At 38.1% G+C, this 17,783-nt stretch overlaps 1 protein-coding gene across 16 annotated transcripts in view; it reads left to right on the forward strand.

The window, feature by feature from the left end:
• The window catches only part of LOC120515605 (receptor-type tyrosine-protein phosphatase eta-like), a 210,608-nt gene that overhangs the window by 26,581 nt on the left and 166,244 nt on the right, over positions 1–17,783 (forward strand). For all 16 annotated transcript variants that reach the window (XM_039736809.1, XM_039736788.1, XM_039736831.1 and 13 more), the window contains exon 2: positions 238–256. In XM_039736809.1, coding sequence (XP_039592743.1) covers positions 238–256 — 19 coding nt within the window. The remainder of the gene's footprint in view (positions 1–237; positions 257–17,783) is intronic.

A 17,783-nucleotide genomic window follows, 5' to 3' on the forward strand; every position in this document is an offset into this window, starting at 1 on the left:
TGCTTATGTCACAGGGATTGTAGTCTTTCTTTTGTAAAATCATCAATAGATTTTTTTTTTTCTCAATTACTTTGCAGTTCTGTAACATTTGTGTTAAATCGTGTAATTCAGTTTGCTGTATTAGCTGACGTTTGTGTTTATTTTCATGTTCTTCAGATATAAATGAAAATGGAATAACATGAATATTCTATAGTCTGAAATTTAACATTTGTTTATTTTCTTGTCTTCTTTTTACAGACTCTTTTTGTTTGTTCTGGTAAGTGCTTGCCATTTTCTTTTAAATTTCATTTCATATTAATTTAAAATTGTCTGTACTGTTTTATAAGAATGTCATATTTGTTTAGACTTTAGAATTCGATACAAATCAATGTATTCTTAGAAAAGCACATTTCAAGACTGCAGCATGCTGTGAAATAATTTACAAATATATACAGTATAAAGATCCCAACAACTCCTTGATGTTAACCCAAAGTCTTTCTTGGGTTTGGAATTTCATGTAAATGCTGTTAGCCCTACATGTCTGTCAGGATAAGCTATTATGATCCAATGTACAGCAATAAGCCTAAATAAACCTTAGGACGGTATTCTGCTGCCATTTAGTGACACAGCATATTTGCTCTTCTCTGGATCTTCTGTAATGCAGCTGCGTCTTTTTGGAGACCAAAATTGCACTCCAGATGAGTTCTCACAAATTTGTTATAAATCTTAACCATAACCTTGTTAGACTTGTATTCAGCACATCACGGTGCTATATAAACTCACATTCAACTACCCTTCTTAATTATTTATGACCAATGCTAAAAATCATGAACATTTCTATTTGCTTTGCGGCTTTGTGGTATTAATAAATATTAATAAGTGAAGTTGATCCTCAATCAAAACACAATGACTTTTAAAAGGGAATGCTGTAAAGGCAGTTTCAGAACAATCTAAAACTGAAGCATTAGTTCAATGTAAATTGGTCATCAGACATTGTCACGGATAGTCAAACTGATGCATATGGCAGTGTATGGCCAAACTGCCTGGTGACTTCAGTTGTGTAATGCTGCTTATGGGTGCAAATATTTGTATGACAAAAAGATAAAATGACTGTAATCAAGTAGAAGGTGTTAAGCACTGTTCATAATGCAGCAACTGTCAATGTTTGTGTCACGGAAATGTGAAAGACACTAAGACTTGTGCTGTGGTAGCCTACAGTCACGCAAGGGGCACATCGATCGTGCATATCAGGCACTGACACTCTACCTTTTCATATACAAGCAACAGAAAAAACATTAATAAAAGTGAGCAGAGGTGCAGGCTTGTACTGTCCTGATTGCAACATCAGGCTGTGAGTTGGTGTTTGCTTAAAAACATGTCACAGACAGGACAAGTACTAAATCTGCATCAGTACAGCAGTGGACACTAGACATACCTTTACTATTGGTATTTGCTTCTATTGCACGTATAAACATTTTTTGTTGTTGAAAAAAATGTTTCATTTTGGCTCATCGATAAAAACAATGCTAAGGCCTTTAAAAATCTAAGTATTTCTAAGCTGGTGAAAAGAAGTTTGAAATTGTAGAAATAAATTAGGTAAGAAGGTGCTGAAGGTTCAACCTATATTTGAAGACAACGGTTTAGTATGTATTAGTTAAAACACTGCAATAAGAGGCGTAACGTCTCGTTACCTTTTAAGAAATTTGTTGAAAGAATTTGCATGGATTTCAATAACAATAAATACAGATTCTCAGTGACACTGGAATATGAAAGCAGGAGTTCATTATCATATACTGGACAGCTACTGGCCAGAACCACATTTCAAATTTTTACAAATAATATTTTAATCCGTCCATTCAACATAAAACTTGCTTACTCTATTTTAGGGTGGTAGGGGTCGGTACCTATCTGGTGCAATTCAGGAACCAACTCTGCACATCAAATGATGTTAGCTCCCTAAAAAGAGCAAAATGCAGAAAATTGTAATCTTACTACCACAGTTAAAGCAAATTATGTCCTTTGCAAAAGCTAATGACACAACTAGTACACAGCACCTGTCACACACGTGCCAGTAGGAGGCCGCTAAAGTGTAATAAAACATCCGACCAGGGGACGGCAGAGTGCGCTGACTGTCTTTCTCAGTTCCCTACAGACCTTTCCCGGGAAGTCCTGCAAGGTTCTGGCGCCTCAGAAAACATCACTTCCGAAGCCAGCCCCTTTGCTGAAATCACTCCCAAAACCGACCCCTTTGCTGACGTCATTTCTGGTTCTGGCCTTTAAAGCCTCCATCTTGGGCTACTATAGTCAGTTCTGTTTTGGACTCTGTGATATGCACATCATGCTACTTATTTGAAACTCTTTTGCAGCTGGGAAAAACAATATACCGGTGGTTGCCCCAAACCTTTATGATGTCTTGGACTCTTGATTGTCACACACACAATGTAATTTAGGATGTTACAGCTGCCCATCTGTGGATTCTAGACTTGTCTCTAGATTTGTGGGGGTGTAAAACACGTAAAACGTGTTTTATTTATTTTTTTATTTTATAGGGCAGAATTATTTACATAAACTATTAGAATGTATAATTGTTCCAGATTTTTAAAAATTATTTTGAAAGGCTGTATAAGGTAATGTATACATTTGAGATTTAGCTTTTGGACAATTCTTTGAGTAGGTTAGATAGATTAGATTAGGTCAGATCTTTTTCTTCTTCTTTCGACTGCTCCCGTTAGGGGTTGTCACAGCAGTTCATCTTCTTCCATATCTTTCTGTCCTCTGCATCTTGTTCTGTTACACCCATCACCTGCATGTCCTCTCTCACCACATCCATAAACCTTCTCTTAGGCCTTCCTCTTTTCCTTTTCCCTGGCAGCTCTATCCTTAGCATCTTTCTCCCAATATACCCAGCATCTCTCCTCTGCACATGTCCAAACCAACGCAATCTCACCTCTCTGACTTTGTCTCCCAACAGTCCAACCTGAGTTGACCTTCTAATGTCCTCATTTATAATCCTTTCCATCCTCTTCACACCCAGAGCAAACCTTAGCATCTTTAACTTTGCCGCTTCCAGCTCTGTCTCCTGCTTTCTGGTCAGTGCCACCGTCTCCAGCCCATATAACATAGCTGGTCTCACTACCGTCCTGTAGACCTTCCCTTTCACTCTTGCTCATACCCGTCTGTCACAAATTACTCCTGACACACTTCTCCACCCGCTCCACCCTGCCTGCACTCTCTTTTTCACTTCTCTTCCACAATCCCCATTACTCTGTACTGTTGACCCCAAGTATTTAAACTCACCCACCTTCGCCAACTCTACTCCCTGCATCCTCACCATTCCACTGGCCTCCCTCTCATTTACATACATGTATTCTGTCTTGTTCCTACTGACCTTCATTCCTCTCCTCTCTAGAGCATATCTCTCCATCTCTCCAGGGTCTCCTCAACCTGCTCCCTACTATCGCTACAGATCACAATGTCATCAGCAAACATCACAGTCCACAGGGACTCCTGTCTAATCTCGTCTGTCAACCTGTCCATCAGCATTACAAAAAAGAAAGGGCTCAGAGTCGATCCCTGATGTTAATCCCACCTCCAACATGAATGCATCCGTCACTACTACCGCAGACCTCACCACTGTCACACTTCCCTCATACACATCCTGTACAACTCTTACATACTTGTCTGCCACTCCCAACTTCCTCATACAATACCACAGCTCCTCTTGAGGCACCCTGTCATATGCTTTCTCTAGATCCACAAAGATGCAATGCAACTCCTTCTGGCCTTCTCTAAACTTCTTCATCAACATCCTCAAAGCAAACATTGCATCTGAAGTGCTCTTTCTTGGCATGAAACCATACTGCTACTCACTAATCATCACCTCACTTCTTAACCAAGCTTCCACTACTCTTTCCCATAACTTCATGCTGTGGTCCATCAATTTTATTCTCCTGTAGTTACTGCAGTCCTGCACATCCCCCTTATTCTTAAATATCAGCACCAGTACACTTCTTCTCCACTCCTCAGGTATCCTTTCACTTTTTAAGACTCCATTAAACAATCTGATGAAAAACTCCACTGCCATCTCTCCTAAACACCTCCCTGCTTCCACAGGTATGTCATCTGTCATCGGCCTTTCCATTTTGCATCCTCTACATAACTGTCCTTTCTTCCTCCTTGCTAATCTGTTGCACTTCCTGATTCACTATCTCCACATCATCCAACCTCTTCTCTCTCTCGTTCTATTTATTCATCAGCCTCTGAAAGTACTCTTTCCATCTGCTCAACACACTCGCCTCGCTTGTGAGTATGTTTCCATCTTTATCCTTTACTAGCAAAATACCCGCGCTTTGCAGCGGTGAAGTACTGTCTTTCGGATTCATTTTTTGCATACATATCAACTAAAAACTGATTTAATAAAGTTCAGAAGAAAAGGATAGTATTATCATGATGTTCTCTGATCATAAGGCAGTATGAATAGAAGTTTGTTGGAGAGACGGTTTTCTTTATAGGTAACTTACTGGCAGCATGAACTTGAGGTATAGACACAGAATAGCCGTCTTCACCATAGCAGAACATGAGGGGATATTGAAGTGCATCATAGGATCTGTGGGTTTCTTTAATGCGTTGCAGTTTATTGTCTCTACTTTTCAAGACAATATACCTATTTTCAGACGTTTGCCCAACGATGACAACATCAACTTCACGTACTGAAGGTTTATTAAACCTGCCTTTGTGTGCATTTAATGGTTTTTTGTCGGCGTGAAGGACAACTTTGAAGTCTTGTCTTCATCTGAAATACTGTCGATTGCGGAGTGGCAGTCTTGGATGTAAGTGTTACAATCATGCAGCATTTTTTGCAATTGCTGCACCAGGGGCGTGTTAACTCCAGAAACATTAGTGCAATGCATTTGTGCTTCCTTTTCATCGTCCCCGACAAAATAAATTTGCAAAAATTTGTGTTTCTCAGTCGGCATAGGTAAAAGACTGCCAATCAAGTGATACACTTGTCCCTGAACTTAAAATGAAGGCATAAAATTTCCCTCAACGATTTGGTTAGCACCAAATGACGTCATCTGAAATGCGCTGTTGTACTTTAGAATGTTGTTCAAGAAATGCTCACTTTGAAGATGTTTGCCATTTAACAGGCCCTCAAGAAGGTCAGGAACCTTATGTAAAGGAGTGAGAAAGACTTCACCACCGTTACAGCACAAACCAGGAGACTCGCATTTCCACCTATGAGCTTGACAATACTCACAGTCAACATCCATGGATCCAATGTATACTGTTTTGTCAGATTCATAATGTATGTTTGGATCGTATGCAAATCCACAATCGGCTTTTTTGAGCCAACCATGTTGTTTTCGTATGAGCCGCTTTTAATTATTGGGATCGTACCTAGAACCAGAAGTTCTATTAACTTGTGGATTTGCCTGCGTAGTATAATTATCTCCTGTACCGTCATCAGTCCACACCGTGAACCTATCCCAGTCATTCAATACATAAGACACAATGTTCCTTCGGATATCAAGAGTGAGCCTGATATGGCCATGCAATATGTAACACAGATAATGGAAAAGGCAGGCGCCATCTTCGGACATGGAAACCACTCGGTAAGTGACAGTTTTTGATCGATGGTAATCACCTCGATAGACATGTTAATGGGTTAATGGGGGTATGGCTGGAATGATAAAGGAAATGGGTACCTGAACAATGTAAACTAAGTATAAAATACCTACACAATAACTATAATCGTAATAAACGAAACAATAAAACAGCGGAGAAGCCATGGATTAAATAAAAAGGCTGCAGTTATCAGCAGGGAGACATGAATACCGTGGCGAAGCAAGGAAGGGAATGAAGAGACCGGAGTGACGGACGGCCTTATATAGGCAGGCAGCCAACAACGTGGGAGGCATTGGAATGGGGGGCCCAACGCGGTGACTGAGCTGCAGGCTATGGACGTATATAAGTACGTAAGTAGGAGTCAGTTAGCGTTGGGAACTCGCGTACCAAATTTCTTGAAGATGTGCCCACAAGTAACAAAGACCGTTGGAAAGTTCAATATGGCGGCCGACAGTGGCATCATACCACCGAAATAAGTACGTACATCGGTTTCAGTTAGCGCAGGGAGGCTGCATACCAAATTTCATAAAGATGGGGCCATAAATAAGAAAGTGGCGGACATTGTCGACTGTTATGACTGTTATGCGTACAATTTCGAAATGAAATCAGCTTAACTTTTGTAAGTAAGCTGTAAAGAATGAGCCTGCCATATAGCCTTCTACCTACATGGGAAGTTGGAGAATTAGTGATGAGTGAGTCAGTGAGGGCTTTGCCTTTTATTAGTATAGATCATCCTTAGCTGCTGCACATCTTTCCCAGCTCGGTCCCTCACTCTCGCCCACTGGTCCTTTTCTCCTTCCTTAGTGTCCAACCTCTTATACAACTCATCATACGCCTTGTCTTTAGCCTTCACCACTTCTCTCTTCACCTTGCGCCTTATCTCCTTGTAAAATTGTCTACTTTCCGCATCTCTTCGACTATCCAACTTCTTCTTTGCCATCCTCTTCCTCTGTATACTCTCCTGTATTTCCTCATTCCACCACCAGGTTTCCTTTTCCTCCTTCCTCTTTCCAGATGTCACACCAAGCACCCTTCTTGCTGTCACCCTTACTACATCGGCTGTAGTTTCCCATCTGTCTGGTAACTCTTCACTGCCACCCAGTGCCTGTCTTACCTTCTCCCTAAACTCAACCTTGCAGTTTTCTTTTTTCAACTTCCACCATTTGATCCAGTTTTTTGTTCCAACCCATTTTCTTAATGGCAAGTCAATTATTGCTAATGAAGCACTTATTGCTCAAGTGACATTTTGATGCTTCTTTTTAGTGGTCTTGCTTGTTAAGGTTCCCCACCCTTCACTGCTTATTACTTAAACAGCTGCATTCACTGTTTTTAATGGCTCATTATTAGCAATAAGATGAAAATGACATAGCCAGCAGTTCTCAATCTAACTTGTTTTAATTTACACCTGTGTGGATTCATCATACATTGTTTGGTTTAATAAAACACTTAAGACAGCAGTTCTCAACCTGTGGGGGCATACCCGAAGTAACAAAAAAGGGGGCGGAAGATGTGAAAAAAAAAAACAAGAATCGAAAATATGAAAAATACTCTATTGAAACCAAAACAAATTAACTTAAACTACATTCTGATACTAGAAAAATAAATATAGAGTTAGATAAATGTCGATAAAAGTTAAGTAGTTATAATAAAACTTGTAGCGGTGTATCGGCAGCAGAAAATATAAGAATACATTTTATTAGGGTTTCAAAAAAATGTTAGGGGGATGCGATTAAAACTGGTATGAAAACTTGGGTCGCAAATACTTAAAGGTTTAGAAAAGCTGACTTAAGAGATAAATGTGACAGACTAAAAATTATCCGTTTTAGGCTTCAAATCATTTGGATGATATCCTTGGAAAGGACAAATGTTCGGACCAAACCCACATTTCTCCAATATGTTAAAAAGGAGTTCCGTTCAACCATATCAAATGCTTTTTCTGCATCTAACCATAATATAATCTCCTGGGTGTTAGATGTTTTATATTACATTAAAGAGGCTTTTAATGTAGTCTTGTCTTCCTTTAATAAATCCAGTTTTGCCTTGTGAATCGCTTTCTCGGTCCTTCTAGCTAGGACTTTGGAGAGTACACTGTAAAAATAAAAACTGTATATTTTACGGTAAAAAACTGGCAGCTGTGGTCACCACAAATTTACCGTAAAAATTACATTAGAGACGTTTTTTGAATAACAGTACAATTTCTTGTGGACTGTATATTTTATGATAAAAAATTTAATTTTAACAAAATTTTCATATTAAAATAATCAGTCTTGCACAAGAAGGGGCCTGAGTTGCCTCGAAAGCTTGCATATTGTAATCTTTTTAGTTAGCCAATAAAAGGTGTCATTTTGCTTGGCTTTTCTCTAGTAGTATTAATATAATATAGTAATAATAGATATTATAGTGTACTATATAATATTATATTGTAATATAATATAGTAATAAATGATCAATTTGCAAAATTATTAGTTTGTCTAATAATGAGTTAGGTCTTGCAAATTACAATATCTCAATTGAGCTGTTTGTTCTTATAAAAAGAACAGCTTCAGAATTCTTTCATTAATAAAAACAGTACAATGCTCTATGAATTACAGTAATATTTTATTAATTTGCAAATTTTACAGCAAAAGATGGTTTACAAAATATCTGTGATTGTGAGTCATCAAACCCAGGTATACCTGGAATAACTGTGAAGTTATTGTGTGAGTTATTGGCACATTCTCAATCATTCTTACAGTAGATGCTGTGACTGTATTCAAGTGCTGTGTTTCAGTCACCTTGTCATATGGGTTGAATGCAAAGCTTCTTGTAATATCTTTAATCTTCATGCCCGCCCACCATATTATACTGGAAATACTTTTGTATGAAAACACAAAAGTGTGGTCATTTTTATTTTGTCCCCTCCTTCAAATTTTTTTCTCCCATCTAACTTTTTTCACTCTCATATCACTTAACAGGCTTTGAGGTTTACTGAAATTATTATTAAAAAAAAACAATAACTTAAAAAAAATAATGTTTACATTTTACTGAACTGAAACATTAATTTAAATGACAATTACAATGTTCTTTAAACATAAAACTACACAAAGAGTTTGAAGTGCTCCTCTGACAAAAAATGTGAAAAAATAACAAATATGTCAAAATGTCAGTTTCGGTCATTTTACACCACGTCTGGTCTTTAAGGCACATTCAATGTGTGGCAGTCTCTCGCAACTGGAACTGGGCAGTGATGTCATTGACCAAGATGATAAGGCACCTGATGTAAACAAACAAAAAAAAAGTTATAATTTAACAGTATACAGATAATTTAAGTTAGTTTTTCAGAAGACAACTGCACCTAGATTATATTATTAATGATATTCTTTTGAAGCCAACACATTTTTAATAACAACTAGCGACTGGGAGCCTGATCGAATCGGGCTACAAATTTTATGTTTGTGAAATTAATACTTTCTGTGCAAATATTTTTTTTTTTTTAAGATTTTGTTATCATGGCACTGATTTGTGCTTAAAATAATGAAGAGCTTCCTGTTTAAACGGGGCTGTGAGACGTGAGCTCAGGTCTTCGGCTCACCTCAATTGATTTTTTTCTGGCAAACAAATTTTCAAAACAAACCGTATTTTACGACCCTAATCAGAGTCAGAGTAATAATTATGTTGGCATTACGGATCATGTCCTGCCAGGCCCCAACTGGTGCATGGTTGTTTAACGTAAACCACAATTTGTCCTCAATAATATCTGTGTTATTGCACATGGCAATGCCATGCCGCTGAGCATTTTCACACCACAAGACACTGGCTGCTCATTTTCTTTCAACCCGTGCTGCATTTGTGGCTGCTCGAGCTTCTTCAGTTGCTTGTGCATGGCTGGCACAATTTCTTTCAGCGTTAGTAGCATTCTGTAGTGCACGTTCTTCATCTGTCCTTTGTGTCCGATTTGCACGATTTGTTTCAGTGTTATTAGCATTTGTAGCCGCACGGTGCTCATCTGTTTGTTGTTCACGTTGTGTACGTCTGGTCGCATTAGCAAGTCTACGTTCCTCGTCAGTCATGTGACTTTGTTTCTTACGCATCCTTACTGCGGCCACTGGTCTTCTGGCTGCGTTGCGATCGTCACTCATTTTAGATCTGAGATAAAAATTTAAACAATGGCCGTAGTTAATACCCAGCCGTCATTACTCAGTTTGCCAATAGATTTCAGAAAGATGGATGCCAAATTGCATGGTTCTAACTTGTATTGAGTCGAGGTATTGACGCAAACACCATACATACGGGGTATTGACACAAACATCATACATACGTAGGCTTCCCATAATCATGAGGCTTTAAACGAGGACAGAAGCGGGTGCTAGAGAAAAGAGAAACATAAACTACCAAAAATTGTTTATTAAAAGTACCTATACATCTTTTTACATATTACACAACTTATATAGAAAGTCTGCTTAGAGCAGAAGTTTAAATTATTTTATTTATTTATTGTACTAGTCGTACTTCTCACTGGAGTAAACTTTTTTCAATACCTTATCATTTTTTATATTTTTTTTCATAAAAGTCGTTGCATGTTATCCCAACATTTAATTTATAGTACAGAAATGCTCGTACAGTAGACTCCAGCATGCGGCTTCTGTCATCCGACCAAATGTGCTTCATTATCGAGAAAAACACGCTCCAAAGGTGTGGACGTTCCTGGCAGACATAAAATATATTGGATCATTTTAACCAGATTAGGTGCATCAATATGTTTTATCTTGAAAATGTTTGAATAATTGGACCCATTTGTCAACATACTCAATTTGGGTCGTCGTTGAACTCCACTCTTCATTTTTTGTCGCAAAAAAAGATTTTGCGAGTGAAAACTCGTCACAAAGATTATCAGTATTCATTTTTTGACGATCATCTGAACCATGTATTGCATTTATACCGTAACTTCATCAGATCGTTCAATCTCGTCCCATTTCAGTACATTTTGCAATCCAACCCATGCAAAGATCTCGCCGCCACCGAAACTGTTTTCCCACAATTCAATGTAAGAAATGCATTGAAAATGCATGAAAAATACAGTTACCTCTGTCATAAATCTATTAACATCCTGGCTACCGAGTTTTATCAACAACTGTTTCGCTCCTAGCGGGACAAAGTTACTATCCATCCTTTCCTGAAGATTAGATTTTAATCGTTTTAGCTCCAAAATAATGTCTGTTGCGCTTGCTTTACTTTTTTCCATGAGTAGCACAGTATTGTTAAAGTTATTCAGTTGTCTATGCACAAACCAAAACCAAAAATATAATTCACCTGTGTCACTTTCAAAAAAATCCCGCATTGCACGTGGACAGTTCTCTTGTTCAAGGAAATGTGCACGGGACGGGGGAGGCGGTTGCACATGCCACGCACCGCGCTTCTCATCATGATGGGAAACAACAACCGGGACAAAATACCAAACCGGCCGGGACGCCGGGACAAATGTCTAAAACCGGGACGTATGGTAAGCCTATACATACGGATAGTATCAAATTATATATACTGTATAAGGATACCTGCTCACTAAAAATCTTAAGAACTCCTTTTGTTTGAATTCATCCAAGTCTCTGTCTTACACTTTTATTCACATATAGGACCTCACACAAACAAACTTGTATGTAACACAGTTATAAATATCTCTTTGTGTTAATGCATTTTTTTAAACTTTTGAAACCAAAGAGTTAATTATATATGACGAAAATAACTTGCTTTTAAGGTACAATATATGCAGCACTTAACAGAAAAGTTCAAGTGAATATTTAGATCTCATAAATTTTGCTGGTAACAACTAAACTCAATTTGATACAATGGGGTGTGAGTGTGTATGTCTTAAATATTTCCCACAGTATGCACCATCTATTGAGATGCAATGTGTATGATTTTATTTTAATTCTCAATTATCCAGGTTAATTATAAATATCCAGATTTTTCTAGTATTTGCCTTTTTGTATATACAAAATAATTCGTAGTCACAAATTTGTGAATAAGTCCCAGTTTTCACGCAACAATCTTTAAAAGGGGGCAGTAATACATTGTACTTACACCTATTTCCATTCAAAATTTGCAAAGTCAGAAATTAATGTGCATACTCTGGGGGTTACAGATGGCTGGTTTTTTTTTTACTCTACTTTGGTCCCTTTCTCAGGATTCATACCAAAGAAGTACCTTGTAAGACAATAAAAAGCTAGATTAGGTGTGGCACAAAATCAAACTCAAACAACCTTACTTCAGCTTAGAACTGGGGTTATAAAATTTCACAGATCACATCTTTTCAATCTTTTATTATTTTATGTTTTTAGCAAAGACCAATTCCACTGGATAATGAATGTTAAAACAGTAGAAGCTTCCAAACATCATACAAAGGGCAGCAACGAAGGTGGTAATGCAGTCATTTAAAATGTGTTGGTCTATTGCTCAGCATAAATATCTTGGCGGCATAACAGGAAGTTCCTATGTAATAAAATGCACAAAAATAATGTATATGTTGATACAAATCTTCAAATACAGTTTACCTATGTAATAGAAAAATACAATGGATAACAATTAAAAAGCCCTCTTTATTCAATAAGAGAAGAGATAAGACATTATCGTTGGACAAACTTGATATATTTGGTGAAATTGTGTAGCTAACGTACAATACTGTCTTTTTGTAGTTGCTTTTTACTAAGTACAAAATAGTAAAATGGTAAATCCCACCCCACAAAAGAGACACAGCCTCAACTGTAATAAATAAATTGTAACGCACCACCAACAATAATGCAGGGTGTAACAGGAAGCTGCTCCAGTTTGACTTCTTTAGCAAGGCATGTTTCTTCTGTTAAATGAAACATTATATCCTCATGTTCACCAAAATATGCAAGCGGAAGCAGAACCATGTCTTTGATGTCTTCTGAGACACCATCTATCTGTCCTCTGGACATCTGCACCTGTATGAAAGCCTGTTGAACTCGCTGGTTCTTCATACTAACGTCTTCCAGGAAGTCTAGGGGTCTTCTTCCTTTTTTTTCAACACTGTTGAGAAAGGTATCCTTCAATGGAATGCCCGTAAGTTCCTGAAAGTGAACAGCCATACCAACTTCCTGAAACAACAATGGCCAGTCCTCAAAGAAGTTAACCACAGCAGTACCCCTGTTAATGTCCTCTCTCTGTGAAGAGTATGTTGAATGTATATCTGTTTGTATTTCTTTCGCCTTCAAATTTCGTTCCTCGTGTATTCTCTTCATTTTTTACTGTGTCACTTTTTGACTTTCTGATGTTTCAGTTAGTGGCATGTATTGCAATTCCCACTGGATGCACCCATGTGTCTTGAACTTTAGCTCTAGCTTCAGGAGGAACTTCATCTGTATCACATTCATCAGAAGGTGGATCCCGCCTCTTCATTTTTGAAACAGTTGGTCTCTTCACATTCAATTCGAGCCTGAAGTTGTTTTGCCAAGGAATGGTATCCAGTGCCAATAATATCATCCTCAATTATGTCCTGCAGGGAAATTGGATATTTTGCAACCATTGCCTTTGCAATGTCAGTTGTGCTCCTTTTGCTTGGAGATGGACACACCTTCATCATCTCCTTAACTACAATCCTTATCATTTCCCGTCTTAATCTTGGAGTTGGTCTTTTTCCTCTTTCTAAATCCTGGACCAAAGCTTCAGGTAGCTTTAGCCGCGGTATTTTAAAACTGTCATTCCAATTTGGGTTACCAACAGAAAAGCCGTGCCTAGGACAAGGAGAGGAACTGGTGGATGTACCTGATGAGGAAAAGACTGTCTGACCTGCGGATGCTTCACTGCTTTGCTCTATGGGCAAACAAATAAAAACAAAGTAGAGGTCATTAAATTACATATACATCTACCACCTGTATTTTATAACCAACTCTGACTGATATATATAACACATTATTATCAGTCTTAGCCCTCCGCTCTCACCACTTACTATAACCAATTAAATGGTTACTAAGACCTAGTATTGAGTCTTTCGGAATAGGCTAATTTAAAGGTAATTATTTACATTAGTAAAACTACACATAATTACTTTTCTGTGCCCAAGAGTTCACTAATTTTCTTGCTTGGACAGGCTTCAGTAAAGGCAGAAGGTCAATTTCCTGGACATAATGGAGGTCACTAGGACTGTCAACCCCAAAGGAATTCAAGGTGTCCTCAAGTGAATTCCTAAGGGAAACTGGTAGGTCTGGTAACACTTCACTTATAACACATTGTAAGCTGTTTGGAACTGGCTCCATAGTAGGTACTGAACAGAGGTAAAGAAAGATTTGATAGTGTGGCATTTTGTCATATCTTTTATGACAAAAGATGAGACAGTCACAAAGAATGTATGAAATGCAAGATTCACTGCACTTCAGTAAAAAGTGGGATATTTGCCGGTCACTGGTGCAGACACATATACACAAACTGCCACCCAGAATTTCTGCCTACTCTTGACGACATCTCTTTGTAAATACATTTCTCAGACTATCCCTCTGCTTTCTTGAACACTGGGCTGAAGAACACAGTAAAGTGGTGTTCCCTAATGTATCAATATACCACCAATGCCTCAAAAATTTGGTTTATGACAGTATGCACTGCTTCAATGGGATCGCTTTGCATCCATTCATCATGTAACATGGTAACGGATAGTAGTCGATCAATATTCAAGCAACGCATCATTTGACCCCGACCTTTTACAATATACAAATGGAGTTTTGGCAGGAATTCAGCCACAAATACCTTTATCAAAAGATAAACTTCAGAGTCATTTTTGACAAAAATGACCACAAGTTCACCAAACTCCAAAACATCATCATTCCTGATGATTATAAACTGACTCTTCTTGTAAACCGTTCCTTTAAATTGCATATTCACTGAAACCGTTTGTAAATCCAAATGGTCTAACTGCACTTTTTACAGATTGAGCATAAACCTCAGAGTAAAATGGCGAGGAATCTTTTACTTCCAAAACTGGGGGAAACAAGGATCCAGCAGAAAGATAGGCCTGAAATATTTGATGCCTCTTAGCGAGTGTAAGACACAGATTTTTAAAGTATTTCAAATGCCGAGCACATCTTTTAAAATAACTGTGGTTACTTTCAAATTGCATTGTCCACAATCTAATAAGAGGCTCAAATTTCAAAATCGGTCCAGGGTAGTGTCTCAGATAATGTTGTTTTGGCTTCAATTTAATATCTGGAAACAACATTTTTCTGGATTCCACATACTCCTGAATCAAAACATCTAAGTATTGTGGTCTATGGCCAGCCGTTTATCCCAGCCAATACCCCCAAGCCGCCAGGTGGAGCCCTCCCTGCAGTATGGAGGTTCCTCGAAGACCAGCAGGGCATCATGGACATTGCAGTTTTTATACGCAGCCCTGCTGGATGCCATGGGGGCCACTAGGAGACGCTGCAGGGGGTAACAATGGTTATTTAGCCTACTCCCCGGAAGTCACATGGACAAGGGGAATGACGTGCTTCCGGGGTGAAGAAAAGGACTTTTTACCTGACCCGGACACATGGAATGGGGATTGGGAACACTTCCGGGTCAGGGAATATAAAAGGATTGTGGGAGCTCCCAGAAGGCGAGCTGAGCTGGGTGGAAGGGTGGCACTGCGTCTGGGAGTCGGAGGATTGGATTATTGTGTTTATTGTGATTGTTTATGAGTATTGTGGAGGAGAGGGTGCTTTGTGCACTGTGGAAAGTAAATGAAGTCACCTATTGGATTTTTACCTGGTGTCCAAAGTCGTGGACAGGGGTTCAAGGGAGCGATAGTGCCCCCTATCTGTCACAGTATGCAATCTGAGATACTGAGATTTTAGGAGCACAAATGAGATCGACTATATCCTTAAGCTGAAGTGTCACTTGCCAGACATTGTCTTCAGGCTCAGCAATTAAATTACCAATTAAAACTGGCAATAGCCTTAGAAAAACCCAGTTCTGAATGGCCTGACCTGCAAGCCTGTAACCTTGTGAACTAACTTCACATGGCTTTGTGAGGTCGTCAGAACCACTATATTCAAACTGAGAAATGCGTCTGTTCCAAACTAAATATGTAAACCATTTTTTCTTCTTTATAAAGTACCTCAAGTACAAACAAATATCATGAGAGGATGCCTTCAGAATTGTCATGACCAAGACAGGGTGGAAGACCAGGCTGGCAAACATTGTAATGCTTTAAAGAATTGAATACTGATTTGAATTTCACTCCTTGAACTTCAGATTTCTCATCTTGCAATAAATCAGTGGCAGAATTGTAACTCTCGATGGTTCTCTGTGGCCCAGTTACATTGGGATCATCATGAAATTCAGTTTGGGTAATTAAACAGTACAGTATCTGCAAAAGTACTTTGACTGACTGAAAATCCCAGTAAACCCCCCTATACAATAAGAGCCCAGATTATCCCCAACAATACAATACACAGTCCCATTAATAACTGCAACTTCAGAAACATCAATGCCATTTTCTTCTGTCTCTCAAATGTATACCAAGTCAGAAAAAAAACTACTATGGCCATAAATCTTTAAAGCCCATCTCTCTACCAAACAACACAAGCTTCATGTGATCTACACTGGATTGAAGATGAGGTAAATTAACGAGAGAGATACATGGCTAGCACTTTATGCGTCTTTCTTGTAGACCTCAATGGATTCACCAGTTCAAATGCGTCTTGATACAAGATTAATTTTGCACATGTAGGATAATATTGGAAAAACCTGTTGGATTTAAATATCTTACCATCACTAATATCACAGAGGACATCTGTGGAAGGGTCTTTCTGAGATACTGTTTCATTCCAGAGCTCTGAATCTAGCAAACATTTCAGTGTTTCTTTCACTGGAACTTAATATACAGATCTCTCTTTTCTGTTCTCATCTCTTCCTAGATACACTTTCTTAGGTTCTATGTAGTTAAACAGTTTCTTAAATGACGGTGTTGAATGTGATGTTTTCATAGATCCTGAATGGCATGATATTATGAATAAGTCACTTTGTATTATTGTACTGCATCTAAAATTTTTGTAACAACTTCATCTGATAATGAAAGGTCAGCATTAAGCAACTAATTTAATTTACATAGTCTATAGGAGTCTCCTAACTCGTGTATGTTCTGCATCTCTTCCACAATATTCTGAATTATTGATACTGGTAAAATAAACTGCCCTTGAAGTTTCATGTAAAATAGGCATATACAGTATTTCAAAGATACAAATCTGTAAAATTTTCTGATACGTCCATTACTATGTTTTCTAAATATGGCTCGCTTGCACTTGCAAAAAAACCTGTTGAGTCAGCTTCAGTTATGCTACTGCACAGCTTTTGAGACTGCAAAGGTTACTGTATATATTAATCATTGACATGACCAACTGAGCAACGTCTGTGCTTTCTAAACATGTGCATTAAATGATGATTTAACAGTAAAAACACCTTTACAACCTTTTAATTGAACAGTTTACAGTCTGGCCCCCAGCAACATGCTCTTTAAGATGTGCCAGAAGAAACGGTAAATGATGGAACTCTCTCTTACACAGTGAAATTGAGCGTTTTAAAAGTGTAACTACTGTCTTGTTACTGACCCTTTCAAGAGCATTATAATAATGGTGTCTAAATGCAGAATATTTTGAGAATGCCTGCTTGCAAGCTGTTGCAACACACTTAAAAATGCAGCGTGGGTCATTACGATGAAGCCTGCAATGAAGCACATGTCCTTTTAAGGTATGCAAGGACTCACCACAACTCCTGCACATAAACATAACCAAAGCACATGTAACTAATAATATACAGTTATAAGCAATATACCAATAAAGAGCTAAACAGCAGGCATGTAATTATGATTTATGGTTTTGGAAGGACAGCTTTTACGGCGTGCTTTTGCCGGTTTACACGAACAAAACAACGATTAGTGTATCCCATTTATCTTAAATTAACCAATTGAAGAAAACACACAAATGCAACCTTTAGGGATAAACTGAATGTATGAATTACCTAAATGTGAAAAGGAAAAAAAGCTGAAATAACCATTACAAATTTTGCGGCCTTGCATGTTCCATCACATTGTTTGGCTACATTAACAAATACGCACCACAATATTCAAAACGGCTCAAAAGTAGACTATAACCCTGAAAAGAATTATTTTAGAAACATTCAAATTATGAACATCAGTAAGTCAGACTGCCACA

Source organism: Polypterus senegalus, chromosome 1 (assembly GCF_016835505.1).
Source record: "Polypterus senegalus isolate Bchr_013 chromosome 1, ASM1683550v1, whole genome shotgun sequence".
NCBI classification, from domain to species: domain Eukaryota; kingdom Metazoa; phylum Chordata; class Cladistia; order Polypteriformes; family Polypteridae; genus Polypterus; species Polypterus senegalus.